The sequence below is a fragment of the Brassica napus genome, chromosome A4 (assembly GCF_020379485.1).
Source record: "Brassica napus cultivar Da-Ae chromosome A4, Da-Ae, whole genome shotgun sequence".
In the NCBI taxonomy this organism is placed as follows: Eukaryota; Viridiplantae; Streptophyta; class Magnoliopsida; order Brassicales; family Brassicaceae; genus Brassica; species Brassica napus.
This window is the reverse complement of record NC_063437.1, coordinates 9,623,627-9,643,148: the sequence shown is the minus strand read 5'-3', so window position 1 is coordinate 9,643,148 and position 19,522 is coordinate 9,623,627. Positions and strand designations below refer to the sequence as shown.

At 31.1% G+C, this 19,522-nt stretch overlaps 2 protein-coding genes across 2 annotated transcripts; one reads left to right on the top strand and one right to left on the bottom strand.

Annotated features, from left to right (window-relative positions):
- The first annotated feature begins 671 nt into the window (after nt 1-671).
- LOC106448273 (putative F-box protein At1g32420) lies at nt 672-2,997 on the top strand. Its single transcript, XM_048777437.1, has one exon. The coding sequence runs from the start codon at nt 1,329-1,331 to the stop codon at nt 2,478-2,480; it is 1,152 nt and encodes a 383-aa protein (XP_048633394.1). The 5' UTR covers nt 672-1,328; the 3' UTR covers nt 2,481-2,997.
- Nucleotides 2,998-5,760: 2,763 nt separating this feature from the next.
- Nucleotides 5,761-8,788, bottom strand: LOC106446037 (pentatricopeptide repeat-containing protein At5g39710). The gene is made up of 2 exons (XM_013887704.3): nt 6,341-8,788; nt 5,761-6,119 (listed from the first exon to the last, which is right to left on the bottom strand). Exon 1 carries the CDS (start codon nt 8,606-8,608, stop codon nt 6,371-6,373), a length of 2,238 nt encoding a protein of 745 aa, XP_013743158.3. The 5' UTR covers nt 8,609-8,788; the 3' UTR covers nt 5,761-6,119; nt 6,341-6,370.
- Nucleotides 8,789-19,522: the final 10,734 nt, after the last annotated feature.

Genomic DNA, 19,522 nt, shown 5'->3' with positions numbered 1-19,522 from the left:
TATTTTTCATCCTCCATAATAAGGCCGACTTAAGAAAGTTACTAACATTGATGGGTTTTTCAAAATTGTCTTCGACCCCACTGGTGTTCCAGAAATTGATGTTTTACGATTGAGGTAATACATGCATTCACATATTTTGTTAAATAATGTTTTTAATTTCTCAAGATGATCTCTTTGCTATTGCTCATAATAGGATTGCAAACGAAGACTTCTGAAGATATTATTGACAGCAGTTATTTTGTCTCTATTTTTCATTTTCTTTTGTTTTCTGATACATTGTTCCTTTATATTTTATTAGACTATTGCTTATGTTTCATTTAATCTTATATTTATAATTTACCTTTATGCAAACAAATATATAATTTAATTTTAAAGTCCATCGCATATAAATTTATATTGACATACTAAAATTCTTAGCTATAACCCGTACTTTCTTACATATATATTTTTTTACTATGACTTTAATTTTTATTATGTCTACATATTAAAAGTTATAATACTTTTAAATCTACTCGTCCCGCGCAGAGCGCAGATTATCACCTAGTTACAATTAATTAATCAAAAACGTTAATATACGATCATTCTACTTTTGTGACAATTTTCCTTTTTATACTTCAGCGTCGGTGGAATTTATAGCAATATGTGTTCCATTTTTTGGAGCGCTACAAGGGTTTATTGAAAGTCTATACCCAAAATGGATCTCTTCAATATTCTTAATTTCACATGTTATGCATTTTTATTGCTAAAAATCATGGATTTGATTGGTTATCCTTTGTTCCTTTTTTTTGCACTTGTCATCATTGTATGATTGGTCAAGCTGCCCCCCCAAGAATTTTATAAATTGGTGCATTTATGTACTGATTTTTTTCAATGTCCTTGTTGATAGATCAAAATTATAAAAGTATTACACCATATTGTATAATTCTGTCCCGGGTAAATATTATTTTTAGATCCTCCACTGGGTACAAAGACTACTTCTTCTTCCATACATATATACAATACTTTTATAAGGAAATGTAATCATAATGAATATATTAATTAGATATGGAGTTTGATTTATTTACTAATGTGTATAATTATATATGGAATGTTGATTTGCAGATATCAAGAATAGTTGGAGTCCTTATCAGAGATTATGTAACCATAATTGGCTTTGACTAGTATATGTCAAGTTCTAAAAATAATCATTTATTTGCCAAAACATTAAAAATATCTAAATGTACAGATAATTATAAATTAATTCTAAACTAGTGAAATATATATATATACATGCTAACATGGGTGTATACATAAAAATATAGGACTTTGACATAAAAGAAGAAAGGACGATGAAGAGAGGAAGCGAAGAGAAGAACCATGAAACCTCACTTTCACCCTTGCCACTTTGTCACCGAAATATCAACCTCCCTCTCGATCTAACGGTGGAAATACTAAAAAAACTACCCGCGAAATCTTTAGTGCGGTTCAAATGCGTCTCAAAGTGTTGGTCATCAATTATCAGCAGCCGTAAAGACTTCATAGAATCGATCGTGACTCGGTCCTTGACTCAGCCTCCGCGTGATGCCCATCTTATCGAGGATCTCTACAACAAGACTGATGAATGTTTGTTAGTCATCTCATCTCCTTGCCATCAAATGACTCACAAAGAATCGGTATCGATCCTTGGAACAGATCATGAATATGCCCGCGGTTTGTTCTTTTGTTGGTCATATGACCATCAAGAGGGAGCTATATATAACCCTACTACGAGGCAGTCCTTCAACTTACCAAAGATGAAACATTCACATCCTGGGATTTGCTTCTTCGGATATGAACCTCTCGAGAATCACTACAAAGTATTGTTCATACCGAACCCTGTCCACAGGGTGGAGCAGGCTTGTCAAGTTTTCACATTAGGAGATACCACGGCGGAGGAGCAGTGGAGAAATATCCAAAACATTGAATATCTCTACCCATTCTTAAGTTATCGCAGTATAGTTTCCATCAACGGGGCTATTTATTTCCTATCAAGGTTTAAAGTAAACGATACTACTACTGAATATAAAATTTTGAGGTTTGATATTCGGTCCGAAAAGTTTTATAATGTAGACCTTCCAAAAACTGTGACACTGATGGATCTGTGTTGGTATTATCTGATAAACTACCAAGGAAAGTTTGGACTTATATGTTGCCATCAGCGCATGGAAATTTGGATTATGGAAGAAGATGCTGAGAAGAAGACACAAAGATGGTCCAAGATTTTCTTTTATGAGATGGAGGGTTTCGGTAACTGGTTCATCTCGAATGTTACTCGTGCTGGTGAGATTGTTTTTATCAATACGCCTCTTGACACGTCACGTATATGTTATTATGATCCCAAGCGCAACAGTGTCAGATATGTTGACCTTAAAGACAGCTATCCTAAGGAAAGAGATTGGGATAAGGGTCTTCTAATCAGGACTTTTCCAGATTACGCCGAGAACACAATGAGTTTGTACTAGTAAGGATCTTTCAATGCAACATGTGCTTCTTTATTGATAGGTATAAATGTAATGATGGAAACATAGGTTACATATATAACCTATTACAACGAAGGTCTCGTTGGGTTTGTCTTTTCTTTTGTTTGATTATTGCTGTAGTCCTTAATTGTCAGAGATTATATAATATGTATGGAATGTTGTTTTACAGATATTGATAACAACTGTAGTTTTACCTGAGGTTTTTTTTTTTGATAAGTATGTGAATTTTCATTAGCAAGTAATGACACAAAGAGATACAATTTGATGAAATCAAATCCTAATGCATCTAAACACGCTGAACACAGCAAATTAGTCTGAGAGGACCACAAAAAAAGATCCTCACAAACACTAGAAGTTTAATCAATATCTGATGGATATGATTAAAGCTTAGCTATAACTATGGATTCATCAACAGCCATTTGAGTTTCAGTTGATCAGAGTAGAGACTTGATAACGGAACCTGCACCAAGAACAAAGATCAATAGAGATAACAGCCGGAGAAGGCACCGCAGACCATCCCACGAAGGCGCCTCCGAAAAGGGGACCTTAAAAGAAGCCAGCAATATAAGGAGTGGTGAACGTACAAACGGATGGAAGCAGAGGTTTATCGGCTCAGCTCTGGTCCCATTCACGCAAGCAGAGCACTCGAAGATGCGGTTTCAGAGCGTCGTGAAAGGCAATTCTGAAACTTTGAGCATAGAACTTCCCTTCTTGCACAGATTATACGCTTTGGTACATCTTCGCTTCTGCAATGACCATGGATTATCACGTTATACTTTTTTCTCAAGATTGGAGTCAAAGACTCTATCAGCTTCATTCATCATTTCTTTCACACAGAATCCTTTCAAAAGAGACACCACACTTTTGAAGTCCATATTGATATATATATTACCCAAGTTTTAAATGAGTGTTTGATACGTGACCTCCGTAGGGACGGATTCATCGTAAAACATCTTGAGCAAGAGTCTCTTCGCTTCTCTTGTGAACTGTGCGACTGTGAAGTAAACCTAGTTTAAAGCATTTATGTGTCTAGACAGTCCAACATAAGCTATATTAATACAACCCACACGAAAACCTTGATTCTAGGACTCTCAATATATTTTTCATTATCTATACTAAAAAAAATCAAAAGGATACACATTTTATCATTCAAACAATAGTACAAGAATAGAGAAGTGGGTAGTACTAGGTTTATTAAGAAGGGTGAAACCAGTAGGATTGATGAATTACGAAAGGGAAACATTAATAAAGTTCGGGTTGAAGTTTATTCAAATGTAACTGCACTTAGTGTAGTTGTTTCTATTCTTGTATTAGAGTCCAAAATTACAATAGACAACATAATAAGGAACCAATCACACTAGATTAAATACAGTTGATGAATCTGTCACCAATTCAATAAGAGAGGGTGAACCAGAAGTAGCATTAAATCGAGCAGAAAGGAAAAAAAGATCCTCCACTTTAAATGACTATATTGTTTACACTATAATCGAATGTGATTTAAGCATTGATAAAGACCCGATTTCATTCAAAAATATTTAAAATTCTAAATAATAGTTTGATGCCGCAAAAAAGAGACATTATGTGGGTGATAACAAAATATGGGACTTTGTATAGTTGTCTGATGGTTTCATAATCGTTTGTTTTAACTTTTAAAACATGAACATGACTGGAAACGTAATATTTAGAGATGCAAGGCTCACCTTGTTACTAAAGGGTTTTACCAAAAAGCATGAAATTGACTAGATTATGATTCGAGCGTACAAATATTTTTTGACAAAATCTAATTTACAATATCAATAGATTTTTTAAAAAAATTGATAAGTAATTTTTTTAAACATTTTTACTTTAGTTTATTTGAAAACTATATAATTATATTATTTTCTATTTATATCAAATAGGAAAATTATCTAAAATATATATTTTTTTAAATTATTTCAACCCGTTCATTACAAATTTTTAATAAAATATCTGTAATTTGTTTGATTAAATTTGTGATATATACTTATCTGATGAATGTTTAATTGTAAAACTTATTTGGTGTTAATTTATTGACTCTAACATTTTATTTGTATACAAACTATTTGATGTTAATTGATTTTATGATTTTTTTGTAGTATATAAACCCGCAAAATAGTTATACTTATTTTCAACTTTTTATAAATTATTTGAGTGGTTTTAAATCAAATAATTTAAAAGGAAGATAAATAAAAATTTATTAAAAAGGTATGATCTAATGTTTTATATTGTTGGACACAAGATTACCTATTATGTTTTTTGGAAACACTTAATAGTATGATGTTGTTTTCTATAATTATAAGATTGAATTTAACTATATAATAGAAAGTGTATTTAATTAAAAATCTTACAAAAAAAAATTAGGTCGATGAGAATGATCATATTTTAATAAGAGAGATTATGATTCGAAGTTTCACCAAATGGATGTGAAAACCATCTTCTAAATGGAGAGCAGGAGGAAGAAGTATATATGGACCAACCTTAGGGGGTTTGTAGCGAAATATGAAAAGAAAATAAGGTATACAAGCTGAGAAAATAATTTTATGGACAAAACAAGCTTGTAAATAGTGGTAATTAAAGTTTAATGATAGCATCATGTCATTTGGTTTTGTAGAAATGATCGTTCATCGATGTAACTACTACATTAAGGTTAGTGATAGCATAATTGTTATGTTAGTCTAATATGTTGACAGAGATACATCATAATGATTGTTGAGTTTGTCTTATAAATGATATATTAGTTAGATCTTAGAAAGATATGAATACCATGTAAAAATAGCTCCAATTCAAAAAGGGGACACATTCAGCAAAAAAACGGTGAAAAACTTTATGAATCACTGGTTGGGAATTTGAACTATGTTTAGGACATATATACTCGACCATAGGTCGTGTACAAATTAAGAAAACGGTGAAAAACTGTGTGCCCAAACTCCAAGAAGTTGAAAAACGTTTCATTAAACGTTTACAAATAAAAAGTCTTTGCCAAGATTGATAATCGTGCCACACTAGTCAAGCTCTGTCTCGTCAACTGCTGCAACTTGAATCAAGAAACTTTTCTTCAGCAAGAATCACATCATTTTGCCAGGTGTACAAGTGCCTTCCTATTTCATTCACCGGACCACTGGTAACTTTCAGGTTTAAGGCTTGTGCTGTTTTCGTTCAGGTAAGTTGTCGGTTGGGAGGTAGATTGGAGAACGACTTTGATTCAAGATGGGCGTCATATGGTTATATTTGACTATATTTTGCCTTTACACGACGAAAATTCTCCTCTCCTCATCCAAAACAAAACTACAATCATGTGGATATACAGTTTCATCTCATCACTGATGACAGCTCAAAGTTCAGTTTAGTAGGATGTGGCACGAGACTTCACAATGACAATACTCCATCTATGGATAGCAGAGCTAGAAATTTAAATATAGTTCAAGATAGCAACTATGAGACTGAAGAGAATGGAGACAGCGAGATAGTGACAAAGAGAAACAGGAAGCTGCCCACGGCCAGGTAATGAACTGAACATTCTCTGTCTCTTTTTCTTGACATCCCATATATATCTTTGATTTTTCATAGCCTTGCAAGACTAGCCTGTGCTTAATGAAGCCGTCCCTGAAAACAAGATGAAACTTAACTCTTCTGAAACAATTTGTTACCCCCTTGTGTGTAAACCAGAGCTTGTTTTGAAAAGTGTATGATCTATCAAGATATGTATGTACTTTGACCAAAAAAAAAAAAATCAAGATATGTATGTAGAACTTGTTATCGACTATGAATGCACATCCTCATTATTTTAACATGATAGAATCAAGAGAGCATCAGTTTCATCATACCTAAAACATCGTTTACATCAACAAAACTCACTATTGCCTTCTTGTATTGGGAAGAAAACCATCTTTAGCCATTTCAGCAAGCACATCAAGAACCACATCCATATTCCCTTCTCTATGATTGATTTCCACAAGCACTTTAGCTTGCTCTGCTTCACTCAACTCACAGCTTCTCAATACATTGTCAATAACACTACTCAATTCATCTACCATACCTTCCTTGTGAAACGCCTTAACAAGAGCAATAGCAGTCACAGTATGCACAAGAAATCCACAACTTACCATCTCCTTGTATAACCTATATGCTTTCCTTACATCTCCACCTCTGCAATGACCATGGATCATAACATTATACGCTGTTCCATCGGGTTTATGGTTTTTCTCAATCATAGAATCAAAGACTCTATCAGCTTCATTCATCATCCCTTTCATACAGAACCCTTTGATGAGAGACACCACGCTTTTGAACTCTATGTTACCACAGTTCTCGATGAGTGTCTGATACGTGACATCACTAGGAACTGATTCATCATAAAACAGCTTGAGAAGAAGTCTCTTCGCTTCTCTTGTCCTAGCTTGCTTGTTAAGCCCGTTGATAAGCACGCTATAAGTCACAACATCAGGCAACAAGCCTTTCTCGACCATTTCGTTGTGCAAGTTTAACGCTTTCTCCAAACCCCCTTCTGCGCAGTGAGCATTGATCAAGGCTGTGTAAGTAAACTCATCAGGTGTAAGGCCAACTCTCAGCATCTCATCGAAAAGATCACAAGCTTCCTTTGTCCTTCTCTGCTCACAAAACCCTTGAATTAGCGACGAGTAAGTGATCGTATCAGGCTGAATCCCTTTCCCAACCATTTCCTTCTTGACTCTCACCGCTTCATGTACATCGTAGCTCCTACAAAACCCGGACAACAATGTGCTGTAACTCACTACATCAGGAGCCAAACCTTTCTCCTTCATATCTTCAAGAACAGCTCTCGCGTCTTCCATCTTCCCAGCAACACAATGTCCGTTAATCAGAGCATTATAAGTCACGATCGAAGGCCTAAACCCGTGATCAACCATCTCTTTCAAGACTCGATAAGCTTCATTCATACACCCCTTTTGGGAGAACCCATCAACCAACGTGGTGTAAGTACGCTCATTAGGACAAAGCCCTCTCACACGCATCTGATCAAGAAACTCCACAGCACTGTTCATGTTCCCGGCCTTGCACATGCTATGTATCAGCGAAGTATAAGTGATGACACTAGGAGACAACCCATGCCTCAGCATCTCCGCGTGCATCACAAGAGCTTGGTGAAAGTTGCCTTCTTTACAGTACCCTTTAATAAGAGTATTGTAAGTGACTTCATCTAGAGAGAAGCCTCTCCTGTTCATCTCCGTAAGAACCAAGCTCGTCTCCTTCATCCTCCCCTCTCTACACAGCCCGTTAATAACCACATTGTAAGAAATCAAATTAGGCTCCAAACCCTTTAAAGCCATTGCTCTCAAAAGCTCAAACCCATCATCAATCCTATGCAACTTACAATACCCATCGATCAAAGTGTTGTAAGTAACAACATTAGGCAGACAACCTTTCTTCTCCATTTTATCGAAAAACTGAAGAGCAGCGTCTAGATTCCCAGCAGAGCAAAACCCTCTAATCAAGATGTTGTAAGTGAAGACATTCGGAGAGACCTGCGTCTCCAACATCTCCTTGAAGACATCCTCAGCGAAGCTAATGCCTCTCTTGGTTCTAATCGTAGCGTCTAAGACAGCGTTGTAAGACAACACTCCAGGCATAAAGCCATGGCCTTTAGCGAGGTGAATGATACTCAAAGCCTTATCGATGAGATTCAAACGGGAGTAAGACTTCACTACCAGATCGAAAACAGAGGAAGTTGAATCGCACGAAGCGTAGGTCTCTTGCAGCGAACGGAAGACGAGAGAAGCGTCTTGGGTTTTGGCGGCGACGTCCTCGGCGAGGGTCTGAGCGGTTTTGTAGAGCTTGAAGTTGGTGAGGATGTGGAGAGTGATGCATTTGCAACGGAGGGTGAAGAAGTGGTGTGGGTTGGCCCAGTTTAGGAACTTGAGGATGAGTGCTTGGTCGTTCTGGGATTTGAGGAGGAGGATAGAGGCTGCTTCTGGGGTGAAGTCTGCGGAGATGTGTTGGAGTTGGTAAGGGTGGCGTCTGAGAAAGGTTAAAGCTTTGTCGACGAGAAGGGAGTTTGGAGGAGGAGAAGCGAGGCTCGAGAGAGATCGTCGGATTAGGGTTTTGGAGATAAGCATTGGTTTTTGGGGTTTAGGGAAGAGAGAGAGAGAGGGATCAAAGAAATGAAGAAGACCATGGGGGATTTGATTTGATCTCAGCCGTCCGATTATTCATCTGTTTTCTACTTTTCTGCTTTAGATTCCCGTCAGCTACTAGAATCTTGACTGCACGGATATTTATTTTTGTTTTTAATTTTTTTTGGTCGACCATTCACTCATTGTAGTTACTGGAACAATTGGCAAATAATTCAAAAATAATTTTAACTAGGTGACCGGTCCGCACCCTGTGTAGGCATAAGAACATGACCGGTCCGCACTCTGTGTTTCTTCTCGATCCGCACTTCACGAGAGGGAACACAGTAACGTTAGTATGAAGAGGCATATATTGTGTGTATGTATAATTGCAACGTCACAAAATATTTTGTGTGTTTACGAAGATACTTTCATTCAAAAAATAGAATAAAGAGTGTATAATTTTAGAAATAACAGATTTTATATTATCATTAATTAAAATTGTATTGTATATGTGTCGTAATTCTTTATTTTCGGTGAATAATATTATTTTTCTATAAATAATAAACAAACATTTATGTAGATATATTAAAAGAAAATATAATAAAAATCAAAATATTATCCATAAATAATATAAATTATGAAGTACATTTCTCGATAAAGAAAGCAAATTCAATTAGAAACCTGCAAAAAAATATATCTACCAAGCTCTTCTGCTTACATGTATTTTGTCTACCACGTTCCTCAATCGAGGTATTTTTTTGGATGTTATTGTTACTAAAATTACATTTTAAATATAAAAAAGAGAATATCTCGGGAGTAGTTTACACTAATGATTTAATTAACAAATCTTGTCCTTAAAGTTTAAATATTAAAGCATGAGATTAGGAAATAAGATAGTATTTCAGTAGAGAAAATACCATCCTACTATAGATATTTTAAAAATATAATTGATTAAATTAATTTTGATGTACAGTAGAGAAAATACCATTCTAAGTGCACATCTTTTGCAGGATCGGAATGGTGAACTCTTAGAGGTCTGAAATATGACCACTTCTCTCAAATCATCTCTGAAAAAATATAAAACAAAATCACAATCAGCAAACCAAAAAACAAATATGTGTATATATAAGCTTATAATTCTAAACAATAATATAAATCTACAAATCAAAAAAAAATATATTCGCAGCACAAAAAGATGCTATTGAAATGATTTAGCTGAGAGATGTTATCAAATTGAGTAAAATTTTTTTACCAGATTGAGGAACAAAGATATTATCGAAATGATATATCAAAGAGGTATACAATCAAATCATATATAGCTTCAGTGGAGAAATCGTCATAATAGGGTATCTGCATATAAACCAAAAGAAAAATCAGCTCTCATGAAATATAAAAGCTTAATGTTCTAAAATAAGAAGAAAAAAAAGTTCAGAACATTATTAACATTAAAAGTTTAGAATACAAAGTTCAATTATTTCGTTTCTTATACTGTGAATGTCTTATTTATAGTAAATTGGTAGACGTTTCTCATTGATTTAGCTTGCATGATAAGCTAAGAAATAGAATATTCTTTAATAAATTCTCAATAAATCTTATACTTATAAAGTAATATTATTTTTGAAATATCTTGTTAATAAAGCTAAAGGAGAACATCTCGTGAATAGATTGCACCAGAATTTTGGTTGACAAGTCTCACCATAAATATTAAGTTTTAAATGCATGATTTTAGGAGAGAAAATATCTTGTCAATTAATTACGTTTCTCTAACATCTAAAATATTTAGTGAGTATTTAAAGAATTAAACAGAGAAATGATCGCAAAAAGATGTTCTTTGAATCGAGAAAACACAAAAGTTAAGTATTAAAGTGATTTCATTTTTAGTAGTGTCGATGATTAAAATAAATCGAAAAAGAAATTCTAAAAAATCAATCAACAAAATCAAGAGAATTCTTTCCATTTGTAATAAGGAAACTAATTATTACATGTATTAACTAATATTGTTGCGCAAGTAATGTTAATAGAGGGATTAAATTATTTTTTCCTTTTTAATCAGTATTCAATGTTACTTTCCTTTTATAGGGGATCGATGAATTAAAATAAATTATTTGATTTGATAAAATGACTTTATATTCTAATATATCTATAGACTACATAAAATAATAAACCAAAATATTTACTTGAATTGATAAAATGACTTTATATACCATACTTTCGACAATTAGTTACCATAAATAGTTATTAATAATATTATGTAAGCCATTTGGAATCCAAAATATTTATTTGAATTAATAAAATGGATTTATATACCATACTTTCGACAATTAGTTACCATTAATAGTTATTAATAATATTATGTAAGTCATTTGGAAAGTAATCTAAGATTTAGCTTGCATGATAAGCTAAGAAATAGAATATTATTTAATAAATTCTCAATAAATCTTATACTTATAAGGTAATATTATTTTTGGAATATCTTGTTAATAAAGCTAAAGGAGAACATCTCGTGAATAGATTGTACCAGAATTTTGGTTGACAAGTCTCACCATAAATATTAAGTTTTAAATGCATGATTTTAGGAGAGAAAATATCTTGTCAATTAATTTCGTTTCTCTAACATCTAAAATATTTAGTGAGTATTTAATGAATTAAACAGAGAAATGATCGCAAAAAGATGTTCTTTGAATCGAGAAAACACAAAAGTTAAGTATTAAAGTGATTTCATTTTTACTAGTGTCGATAATTAAAATAAATCGAAAAAGAAATTCTAAAAAATCAATCAACAAAATCAAGAGAATTCTTTCCATTTGTAATAAGGAAACTAATTATTACATGTATTCACTAATATTGTTGGGCAAGTAATGTTAATAGAGGGATTAAATTATTTTTACCTTTTCAATCAGTATTCAATGTTACTTTCCTTTTATAGGGGATCGATGAATTAAAATAAATTATTTGATTTGATAAAATGACTTTATAATATATCTATAGACTACATAAAATAATAAACCAAAATATTTACTTGAATTGATAAAATGACTTTATATACCATACTTTCGACAATTAGTTACCATAAATAGTTATTAATAATATTATGTAAGTCATTTGGAATCCAAAATATTTATTTGAATTAATAAAATGGATTTATATACCATACTTTCGACAATTAGTTACCATAAATAGTTATTAATAATATTATGTAAGTCATTTGGAAAGTGATGTTAATTGGTCATTAAATTATGTTTTCTCTTGCAATTAGTATTCAACGGTACTTTCCTATTATAGTGGGATCGATGAATTAAATGATATATCGCAATTACAAAATAAGGTAAGTATTTAGAGGACTTTCCTTTTTAGTAGTGTCGATGGAAAATATCAATCAAAAATAAATTCAAAAAAATATTTAACAATAAACAAATATTCAATATAAAGTAAATTTAATTTTATTAATAATTTATAACATTCTGTAAATTATTTTAAAATTATGATAAATTTATTCTTTAAACAACGATAAATAATTTAAAAATAATATTAATAAACATGTTTGAATTTTTTAATATTTAAAATATTCAAAAATACCTTCTTCACTGACTGAAAGTTATATTTTTAAATATAAGAAACTTGAGAAATGAAAATTTTAATTTTTTTTTTTTCAAAATCTAAATATCCGAACCAGATCCGAAATAACCGAATCTGAACTAAAAATACCCGAATCCGACCCGAAGTACAGAAATACCCGAACGGATTCTACACTTCTATACCGAAATACCCGAAAATCTGAAATACCCGACCCGAACCCGAACGGTTACCCAAGGCTAAACTAAATCGATAATTATTATCCTCTAGCTATATATGGGCTTAACGAAATCGACAATAGTTTTGGGCTTGTCTACATAAGTGATTGATTAAAATAAATGAAAAAGAAAAATTCAAAAAAACCAGCCAATAGAATTATAACGTTTTTCCTGAGAAGCTCTATATGAGTGCCACCTCAGCAGAAATCACTACAGTGACTTCTCTTTTAATGTATATGAGGATATTTTTACGAAGTGATTTTTTCGCTTCTCACGTTAAAGGTTAAAGCGTTTTAAATCTTTACTACCATTAATGAATCATTAGATTAGATTTGTTAATATATAATTACCCATATATGAAAAATGAATTTCATTGATTTGATAATCATCATTATATAAAAAAGATTCTATATTATGTTGTCAAAAAATATTTTATGTCATAATATTTTAAAAATAAATAAAAATCAATGTATATAATTTTATGTATATCAATGTTTCAAGTTTATTTCACATAATAAAATATATTTTATTAAAATATAAAATTTTATTGTATATACAATTTTCAATATTTAATTAATGATAAATATTTCCAAAGAATTACAATAACATATTTAACTGGTTTTTGAATTGATAATATATCTGTTTATAATTTTTGTAAAATTATTATGTCCGCAAGTGCGGACAAAACACCTAATATATATAATTACCCATAAATTTAAAATGAATTTCATTAATTTGATAATCATCATTACCTAAAAAGATTATATATTATATTATCCAAAAATATTTTAAAATATTTTAAAAAATAAATATAAATCCTTGTATGAATGTTTTCAAGTTTAATTTACGTAATAAAATATATTTTATTAAAATAAATAAATATCTTGTATAAAAATTTAATATTTTATTAATTATAAAATATTTCAAAATCAGGAAAATAATTTATTCTAATAGTTTTTAATTGGTAATATATCTATTTACAATTTTTGGAAAATTATTAAGCCCGCTAGTGCGGATAAAACACCTAGTACACAATTAAACACTGCACATTAGTATAAATCATTATATTAGAAGTCTAGTTTACTAATTTTTGGAATGTAGAAGATATATGGGAAAGTTTACTGATGTGGAGAAAATTATTGAAATACCGAAAATACAGCCAAAGAGTTTAATAAGATCCAAACTGAAAATGATGAATTTACTTGTTTATGGTTTAATAATCGGTCCTCTCTTTGGCAGATTGTATGACATAACGGGAACAAAATAATAATATAAATCTTGGAATAGCAGCTCGTAAAGTGTGGCAACAATAGTTTGCTACCACAAACCAACACATCGGCTCAACATCTTAAACCTAATCGAGGATGAAACAGATAGAATAAGAAGAGAACAATGCAGTTGATACACACCTATGGAGATCGGTCGAGAGTAAATAGAAAAAAATTACTACAAAAGGATTCGCATAACAAAGGAACAAATGAGTGGAAGAAGTGCACATAATTTAAAGCTGCAATGCCTAAATATTTTTTTTTAGAACACAACTTTCTTCATTAGAAATTTTAAGCTTTGTGATTACAAAAACAAGAGGAGTTATCAATCCTCTTGGACCAAGAACATAAACTGAAATAATGACGTGAATTCGAGCTAAAGCTTAGATGCATCGATGGAGTCTTTCGCGACAAAATCACACAGCTGAAACATAATCACCTAAAGATGTGGTCATGACCACCAGTTAAAGCTCTTATTGGGCCCTTGGACAAATTTTTTTTAATGAATTATAGATATATAAAAAAATTAAGAAGCCCCTATTAGAAAAAAAAAACAAAAATTAGGGTTTTTTTGTCATTAAATTTATTTGATTGTAAGGTGGACCTCAGACGAGTGTACTGTTCGCCCTTACCCTTGAGCCGGCGCTGGATGTGGTGCAGGATGTCAGTCCTCATCTACAAGAAGAACAAAGGTATTCTCAACTGCATTTTTAGATACCATAGAGACTGCTACGCAAGATGATAAAATAGTGAGTAAACTGAAACAAGAGTTTAGTATTGATACCGAGAGAATATCTTCTTTCATAAAAATTATGAATGGTGGTGATAAACTCTTCTCAATAGAAGAGGATGATGAAATCTAACTCGGTGAATCCATTTGTATATTCTTCTCAAAAGAGAAACAAGACTTCCCATTAAATATGGATTAAAGACTTCGTTGAACTTACCAAAAATCTATAATAGCCTAGCGAATCAAAACGAAAATCCAACTAAAATTTTAAATTTCTTTTTTGTAGCAGTGGGTTTTGAAATCCTAATTAGTGGACTTGACTTCAAAGCACATAATGGGCCCAACTCTAAATAGTGAAAAAGTTTGTTTGTCGCTCACGGGATTTTTGGTTCACTGTGTTGTGCTAAAATTCGGTCTTTTTTACAAGTTAGGAAGATTTATGACAAGATGTTGGTTCATGGGTCTTTTTTACAAGTTAGGAAGATTTATGACAAGTTAGGAAGGTTTTTGGTTCACCTGATTTTCCGCTTGGCTCCCATTTACTTCTGAAGACAAGTCCAATAAGTATGACTCCCGGTGTTTTTGGGACTAGCCAGATGGCGCCACAAAGGGTTTGTAAGGGCAAGTGCAATTGGATGCTCTTTGTGCTTTGTGTTTCTTCCTACCGGTGGTGGGACTGACACTTGAACTCCAATGACTAGGTTTGACGAAGCTGCGTGGGAATGAGTCCAATCATTTCGAGTAGCGTTGCAGGCAAGCCAATATATATCTACCAAAATGTGGTCTTATGGTTTATCAGATGTTTCTTTCTCAACCCAGCTTGCTCTTTGCTATAACAAGTGTCAGTGTCGCACTGTCGCTAGATCATTAGGAGTTGTTTTTTCTGTCTCATCTCCATTGTTGCATTGGATTTAAATTTCAGCTGTTGCTAGTTCTTTATGTATCTTTTGTCACAAAGAAAATTTGGTATAAAACTTAATATTTACACCTAAAAAACATTTATGCTTGTTTAAATTGATCTACATCATCTTGGGATCGACTCATTCTACTCTTCCAATACTAGTTTTTATCAACTTACAACTTCATATTTCGTTAATATTTCAACTTACTCTACGTCACATATGTCACAAGCACATTGGTAGAAGACATAGTAAAAGAACTCTGGCGCATGTGCACCTCATTAAACTCATCATCAAGAATACAAGTAATCTCCTCAACTCAATTTGATCAATAGTATACCAAGTAGGGGTGTTCAATCCGGATATCGGTTCGGTTTCGGTTTGGTTTTTTTCGGTTAGTAAAATATAACTACCATTCTAAATCCATATTTACATCGGTTCGGTTCGGTTTATATACCGTCGGTTTTCGGTTTATTCGGTTTTATACCAAAAACATAATTATTTTGTTTGAGATCATATTATATAAATTTTAGAGTCATATTGTCAATACAATCATTTATTAAAAATATATTACATGTTCAAATAGATGAACAAAAAAAATAAAAATGCTTCTACCATCAAATAAAATAATCAATTCTATAACTAAAATCAAAGCTTGAAATTTTGAAAATAAAAATATGAAACAAAACAGAAACATAAAAGAAAAGTTTTTCCACTCTTCCATATTTAGTGTTCATTAAAGTCATGCTTTTTCAATTGAAAATTTTCCATTAATTATTGTCCATCAAATTTATAATCTTCATATTAATTAAGTGAAGACTAAAATAAATCAAAAAGATCAAAAAAAAAACTTAGAAAATAAGATGTATGAATTGCGATTTATTGTTATTTAGTTATAGTTCAAGTGTTTTACAAATTAAAGTTTTTTATTACTATAAAATTATGGTAATAGTTATTAACACAAATTTAACTTATGTAACAAATAGATTTTCATGTATTGTTTTAAAATAGATACATATTTACATGTTTCTACTTTTAATCGGTTTTGTTCGGTTTATTCGGTTTAATCGGTTATATACCAAACCATATCCAAATCCTACGGTTTTTATAAAATTATATCCATTCGGTTTATATGGTATATACCAAAACCAAACCATATTGTCTATTTCGGTTCGGTACGGTTCGGTTTTACCATATTGAAGAGCCCTAATACCAAGCAATTGAATAACGTCCACATATGTGGTTTTACTTGAAAACTACTAAAACGCCAAGATAGCCTTTTTCACTCAAAACGCTCAAGTTTCTTATTCTTTTAAACATTCATATAAACTAGTATTTTAAAACAGTTTTATGTTTGAATATAGTTTAATATTCATTCAAAACTGTAATGCTAGTTCAAATTTTGTATTTTAGATAACTGATATTGTTTGTTTGCATTGCCGTTACATAGCATGATTAGGTTGATGATTTTCTCAAAGTTAAATACTAAAATAAATCATTAAATATTGTAAAAATAAAAATCATACATAATTAGAGGAAATAGCCATTAAAATCCTAAATTTTAAAATTAAAGCCAAAAAACCTCCAACTCATGTTTGAGCCAAAATAGTTCTCAATTTTTAGATATTTGCCGTTTTAAATTTCATTTTTTGTTGACTCGGCCATTTAAAAAACTCGAATAAGTCAAGACTTAAACTCGAGTAACATTCCTTATACCCAATACAACGCCATTTTTTGAAAAAAACATTTCATTTAAGAAAAATTCCAAATCGAGTTTATCTTCCTCACTCGAAACATAATTTCAAATCGAGTTTAACCTAAGCAAACTAAAAACATTAACAATAAATTATATTAAATAATAATTTAATACATGAGTATATACTGCATTTAACAAATATGGGATATATAAATAAAAATTATTAAAATAAAGAAGACATAAAACTTCAAAGAGAAAAATTGAAAATATATTGTAAGCAAAACACTTCATTTATAATGTCATGCATAACATCATACAATCAATTAATGGTAACAAAATTATATTGATGTTTCAACTAAAATGGTAGATAGAATGACAACTAGATGCTTAATTACTTATGAATTTTCATATATATATATTTTTATATATATATATATATATATAATTACTACAGTGAAAATAAATTTAGATAAATCTAATTTTATAAATAAAGATAAAATAGAAGATATTGCACAATAAATATTAATATATACATTATAATACAAAATTTTAAAGATTTTATTATAAGATATTCACATAAACTAAAATAGTAATATTTTTAACTTTACAATAAATCTACTTTACCATATAGATAAATTAACAAAAAAAAACAATCATGATCCATATGATAGTAACCAAGAATGACCATAATTAAAATATTACATTATTTATTAGTTTAAAATATTTTAAAAAACTATAGTGAAAATAGATTTTAATTTTGATCCATACTTTCAAAACGCAGAATATTTTGTGGTGAAAAATTGTATTAACAATTTTACAGATGTTTTATTAATTTGAAAGAATTTTTATGTTTAAAAAAATATTTGCATTTAAATCAGTGCTTTTATTTACTGGATCAGCGGTCGAACCGATAAACTCTGTGATCCAATATGTAATCCGGATGTGGTTTTTAAAGTATAATTTACCAAACGATTAGCCAAGTATCTAAAACCAAATATTTTGCCATTGGATTGAATGAAATGTCATTTACATATCTAAAGCTTGGGTCAAGTTGAGTTATCTTCGGCCATTGGTTTGAATGCAAACGACGATGGTAAAAGATAAATGCGTATTGGAATCAGAAACAGTAAAGTGGATGCATATTATGTTTTTTTCCGGAGCTAAGAGGTCATCTATTCTTTGTTTGTGTTTTTATTGCAGGACTATGGGGTCACCTAACCCTCAGCCATTTTAAATCTATTACAACGTCATGTGATCAACTCATTCAATCTCTCCACAACCATAACCAGTTTTTTTTATCAACCCACTACATTCATGATTCATATTCTGTTAGTATTCTAATTAACTCTGTATCAGATATGGCATGGGCTCAGTGGTAGAATCAAAATCCTCGGGCACCTTTGCCCCTTGCCAAACGCAACGATAAGAATACAAGTAATCGCCTCACATTAAGTTGATCAATGGGCGACCAAGCAAATGAATCAAGCCTATGGTTGCAGTTTAACGTCAAACTACTTAAAAGCCAAGACAACACCTCACTAGAAACGCTTTCTTTCTTATCTTCTTTAAGAGTCCATTTAGTAGTATTGTAAAACCGTTTTTTTTTGTTTGAATATAATTTAATTCCACTTCGAAAAAGTTATAACGCTAATTTGAATTTTGGATTGTAGTTGACGAAATGTTTAAATTTGCATTGCCGTTACATATAATAATTGGGTTCGTGAGTTTATGTAAAGACAAGTTAACTTTTCTACCAAAAAAAATGTAAAGTTAATTTTCTTAAAAAATCATAAATATTGTATAAAAAACAATTTTCTAAACTTAAATGAATTTGAGATTTTATAAACTAAAAAGGCATTTCTAGTTTCTTATAAAGATTTAGTTTTCATTCTTAGGATAGTGAGGACAAGTACACATATCTCTAAGACAATTACAATTCATATTTTCATTATACATTTTCTTTAGAAGTGTCTGTTTACATAGATTTCTCCTCTTTATCATTCAGACGACAAGGTTTAAGAAAAAAAATCGACATTGATTCGTAACAAAACTCATATATTCAAATGATTGGAAATTGGAAACTAATATTCGAAAAAACGATAGGCAATAACAAAAGATAAGAATGTTAAAAAAAAAAAAAGTGCACTACAAAAAATTCTCTTCATTGATCTATAACATTTTTTTTTCCTTTTTTTGTCCAACAATCTGTAAGATACTTAGGAGGTGTTTCTATTTACCAAATACTCAATCCAATAACACTAGATTTAGGTGTGAATTTAAATTCCACTCAATTCTATTAAATTACCCAATTCAATAACACCACCTTAGATTTCAATGTTCACTAGAAAATAAATCAGCCAAACACACAATGCACTACATTATCTATTATTTTTCTTCATGGTCAGCTTTTTCTTAGAAAACATGTAACAAGAAATATTAAAATATATATAACATGATTAAAAAGTTGAAAAAGAAAACAATATACAATATACATAGATGTGGTAAAGCGTGGGGGAATATATAGAGAATTAAT